The sequence below is a fragment of the Quercus suber genome, unplaced genomic scaffold (assembly GCF_002906115.3).
Source record: "Quercus suber isolate HL8 unplaced genomic scaffold, Cork oak 2.0 scaffold_272, whole genome shotgun sequence".
NCBI lineage: Eukaryota > Viridiplantae > Streptophyta > Magnoliopsida > Fagales > Fagaceae > Quercus > Quercus suber.
In genome coordinates this window covers 257,376-262,634 of record NW_027069728.1, presented here as the reverse complement: position 1 = coordinate 262,634, position 5,259 = coordinate 257,376, and the positions used below count along the sequence as shown (strand labels likewise).

At 32.4% G+C, this 5,259-nt stretch overlaps 1 protein-coding gene across 1 annotated transcript; it reads left to right on the top strand.

The window, feature by feature from the left end:
• Positions 1–2,422: 2,422 nt before the first annotated feature.
• LOC111999189 (endochitinase EP3) lies at positions 2,423–4,059 on the top strand. Its single transcript, XM_065781602.1, has 2 exons — positions 2,423–2,904; positions 3,439–4,059. The coding sequence occupies exons 1-2, from the start codon at positions 2,475–2,477 to the stop codon at positions 3,843–3,845; spliced, it is 837 nt and encodes a 278-aa protein (XP_065637674.1). The 5' UTR covers positions 2,423–2,474; the 3' UTR covers positions 3,846–4,059.
• The last annotated feature ends 1,200 nt before the right edge of the window (positions 4,060–5,259 follow it).

Genomic DNA, 5,259 nt, shown 5'->3' with positions numbered 1-5,259 from the left:
TAAGACTTCTTGGATTAGGGTTTTTTGATTCTATTTGGAACCATAGTTGCATGACTTTTATGATGGAGAGAGTAATAAAGGGATGCAAATTGCAGGATGAACAAGGCCACGACTTTATGGAAAACATTTGTAAGAAGCATTATTTTCGGGTTGATGAGGCTACGCATGGCCTCCTTTATTTATTTATTTATTTTTTATAATTTAACTATAATGTGCTTATTTATATTTAAATGTTATAATTTTTTCGAAATTTGTATTAAATCAATTAATTGATAAAAAAATTTATTATGAGAGGAATAATTTTTTGCTTAAAATTTAAAATTTTGAAGAATCTAAAGATATATACATATATATATATATGATGTTGCATTATATTTAATTGTTTATATCATGTAAAAAATCATTTATCCCCCATATCTTTTAGATTGCTCCAAGAAATAATAGAGTGAGATTTGAATCTTGGATTTATTTAGACTCTCTACAATAAATATCATGAGATGCCAATTAATTTAGTTACAAGGTTCTTGAGATGGGTCTTGTTAAATAATTTTCAAAAGAACGCATACAAATATAAACTTAAATAGTACTCAATAACATAGTGGATGGTGGCTCTTCAAAATGGTTTGCATGACACTAATTTAAAACTAGTCAGTAGTCCATGCAATGAATAGAAAAATTTAACTTAATATGATTAATTTACTCTCTTTTTCGTTTTGTCTAAGTATGAAATTTTTTATTATGGTAGCTATAGACATTTATTATGTATTTGTTTATACATGAAACCATATATTTTAGTAAAGACCTTGAAAGTAATGTGACATAATATCATAAGGTCAATCAGAAGTCAATTTGCTTTGGAATTATATAGATTGTTATAGATATTAGATAGTATTAAAGTTCGGCAGGATATGGACAAATTATTATTATTATTTTTTTGCATTGCTAATCAAAGAAAATTGCTACTTTCAATAGTAATTTTTTATATTAAAAGAGGTTTGATTTGGCAAGTTATCACGACTCCAAAGCTAGAAAGTTGGACAAATTGGGAGTCAAAGCAGATATGCTTGACCTTGGGAAATCGGACCACTTCCTTAATTAACTTGGGAGCGCAAATCATGGCAGTGTCAGTGACGACTTGTTTCCCATAATACATTGTTTTGGTCCAAGGAAGCTCGCAGGAGTTATCTGCATGAAGGCATTAAGAAACCATCAAAGCAAAAGTCGTTAAATTAATTGATCCAGTTCAACTTAATAAAGATCACTACGTTTTAACAACTTGATATTAGTAATATGACTAAGTAGTGGATAAAATTTTTATAATTAATCTCAATTTTGGTTATGGTGCCGGAAGAGTTATCTAGTTTAATTTATAGGAAAAAACCACTGGCTGGCTACGTATGGTGTGATTTTTCCATACACTTAAGCCTTAAGCATACCCATCAAAAAAAGAAAAAAAAAGAAAAAGCCTTAAGCATACTTAGTTTAATGCTAGTGCTAAACAAATCATTCATTTATTTGTTCAATTCATTCATTAAACAAAATAATAACGAAATATTCAAAAAGAAGATAAAATCAACTAGTGAAATAAATACTCTCATGGACTGTGTTCATTTAATGTGTTATTTTGACCTTGCTGTCTCTTTCTCTCTTTCATTTTTTATTTTATTTTTTAATGGAGAATGTTAAAGCTGTTACAAAATTTACTATATAATTTTTATAAATTATTATGGCAATGAATGTAATTAGTGGATTTAAAAATCGTAATAAAAAATATAATAAATATATGTTAGAATTACATTTTTTGTGATGGAAAATTTTAAAAGTTGTAGTATTTTTAGTATCACCTTTTCTTTATATAGTGTGCTTAATTGTTCAAGTATGTTTTTGCAACTCGATCAATGTACATGCGCGGCCAACTTTCCATGCTAGAGCAAATGATGAAAAGCTTATGTAATGCACTATACTGAAAAATTTGTAAATCCCTTAAGGACCGGGTTGGATAACTTGTTTAAAACATGTTATATATATAGTTTGTTTCCATAGTTTAGCCACTGTTTGCAAAAATGCACATGTAACTTACCATTGCTTTGTTGAATATGTAACCACTCTTGGAAGAATGCAAATTCGAAATTTTGATTTCAAAATTTTCCACATTAGTCTGATGCTACTTGAATAATGATTATAATTTAGGTACCAACTGTTATAAGCAGCCTCTACAAGAACAGAACAAATGCAAAAATAACTTATTCAAAGAACGGAACAATGACCGGTACTTGTCCATTGACAAAGTCAAATTCTAACAACAAGACCAATATCGTATACGCCATCTTGAAATCACCATTACTATCAAATTGATAGTGAAACTCCCGTAGGGGTTTTTGCACCACATATTGCACTATAAATATCAAGTACATAACCCGGTTTTTCATCACACAATTATCTTCTTCAGTCTTGTTCACATACAGCTTCCCAAAATGGTTGCACTTAGTTTGAAAAAGAATTTACTAACCCTTGTTCTAGTCGGAATCCTAGCCGGATTTGTGCCTGGATATGTGAAGGGTCAAAATTGTGGTTGTGCAGCAAACCTATGTTGTAGCCAATTCGGCTTTTGTGGCACTGGCAATGCCTACTGTGGCCCGGGCTGCAAAGAAGGTCCTTGTACTTCTGGATCACCTACTACACCAAGTACAAATGGTGGTTCAGTAGCTAATATCGTGACTCAAGATTTCTTTAATGGGATAATTAATCAGGCAGCGGCAAGCTGTGCAGGGAAGAACTTCTACACAAGAGCAGCTTTTCTTGATGCTCTCAATTCGTTCAATCAATTTGGAAATCTTGGTTCTGCAGATGACTCCAAGCGTGAAATTGCAGCTTTCTTTGCTCATGTTACTCATGAGACTGGACGTAAGATATTACTCCATCCTAACATATATTAATTAATTTACTACATATCATACTCATGTTGAAATGCAATAAGAGATGCATGCACCAAAACACTCATAATATCCAATTTAGTTGATGTCATATTTTAAGTAATTAATTTCTATCTCTAATCTAAAATAGCAATAATAATAATATTCCATTAGTTATATTTTTGTAATATTGTTATAAGTTAGATAATAATTATTTTGCATTAAGGTAATTTTTGAATTGCATAATATATAGTATAAACCAAAATGCTTGTAGGTCAGTGGTATTGTATGGTTTCTTTTTTAAGAATAATTATGGTTCAAATCATCATTCTCTATATGTTGTAATAACTTAATTAAAAAAATATAAAATATAACACACGATTGAATATGTTGTCATAGAGATCACTATTGGTTATTTCTGCTTTATCAAGTTATACTTTTAACGGTTAACTTATTTTTACTTTTCAGATCTAATTTTCACAAAGTGATAACTAAAAGAACAATTAATACGTTTATCTTTGGGCAGATTTTTGCTACATAGAAGAGGTTAACGGTGCATCACATGACTACTGTGACAAGACCAACACACAGTATCCATGCAACCCTAACAAAAAATACTTTGGCCGTGGACCACTTCAGCTAACATGGAATTACAATTACGGTGCCGCTGGAACTAGCATTAAAATCGACTTATTAAACTCTCCTGAAACTGTTGCTACAGATGTGGCTGTTTCTTTTAAGACTGCCTTGTGGTTTTGGATGACCAATGTTCGTCCAGTCGTAAGCCAAGGTTTTGGAGCAACTATTCGAGCCATCAATGGTGCCATTGAATGCAATGGTGGAAACCCTAGTACGGTCCAAGCTCGCGTCCAGTACTATACTCAATATTGTAACCAACTTGGTGTTGCTCCAGGCGATAATCTCACTTGCTAGGAGCACCATTTGTTTACTTGTCTGTACCAATGCTTGTTTTGATTTGATGTTTGGAGTAGAAGGAAATAAATGATGCCAACTAGCCTTGTTGGTAAAATTGGGATCAAGTTTCACTTGGACCCTGCTCCTTAGGAGAACTCTCTCATTGTATGGCCCATATAGTTTCAATGGGCACTTTGATAATAAATAAAATAAAGAATGCTATATATATATATATATATATGATTGATTATGACCAAACTAGTTATAGCTAGAATTGTCCCACCAACAGAAACTTCTCTCCCATTCCACCGCCTTAATTAGAAATCATCTTGAAAGATATCTAATAAAGGCTTTTGTTACCGAGAATTGTTTTATATTCCGTGTTTAACAAGGTGTTGCTAATCATCTTTATTCTGAGTATTGTCTTGCCTAATTCGAAGTTCGAACCCATTATCATTTGAGGGGTTGGTCAATTGTAACGCTTCAAGTGCTTAGACAAGAGGTATTGATTCTCTCCCCGTGCTTGGTCTTTGTCCTATTGCCAAATGTTCCATTTTTAACCTCTCCTTTTTTTCTTTTCTTTTTTTGGTGTTGGGCATGAAGATTGAAGAATGCATAATTGCATTTTAGTTTCTTGTGTTGTCGCTTTCATTCTAATTTCCGTGTATTTAAAGTACACACAAGCGCATAATGCAGGATAAAACTAAGCTGGAGTTGAGAAATTTGATTTCAGTCAACCTTTTCGGAAGAGGAGTACACCTTCTTTCGTGTGAAGTACGCGTCGATTAAAGTGTCACACTTCGGCTATATTCAAAGGCCCGAATCTAGATTTCTTTTTCTTTTACGATCTCTAATTGTGCTGTCCTTTGGGATTTTCTCAAATGAGTGTGGCCTACGCTAATTTAGGTAGAAAGTCGCTCTCTTAATAGATATATATTTTTTAAATTTTTGTTGTTTCTTTTTTACTTTCTATATTCATAGAGTCTTTTGGCTAAATATTGCCAAAATTAAAACATTTTTGCATTATAAGTACTGTTTGAAGTTTTTTGGCAAAATGAGAAGAGATGTTGAATTTCGGCAACAGCGTTGCCGAAATTCAAGAAAAATGAGGAGAGAGAATGAGAAAATACGAGGAGAGAGAAAAACTTGAATTACGGCAATGGTATTGCCGTAATTCCTCTGCCCAATCTGCCCGGGTTTGTGCGTGTGAGGAGTGCAATGTGTGAGTGCCCCAAAAAAAAAAATCCCACAATTTCGGCAATACCATTGCCGAAATTGTGGGGAAATATTTTTTTTTTTTTTATTTGTGGCAATGGTATTTTGGCAATGGCAATTGTGGGGAAATTTTTTTTTTTTTTTTTTTTTAATTTGTGGCAATGGTATTTCGGCAATACCATTGCCACAATTGTGGGGAATTTTTTTTTTTTTTTTT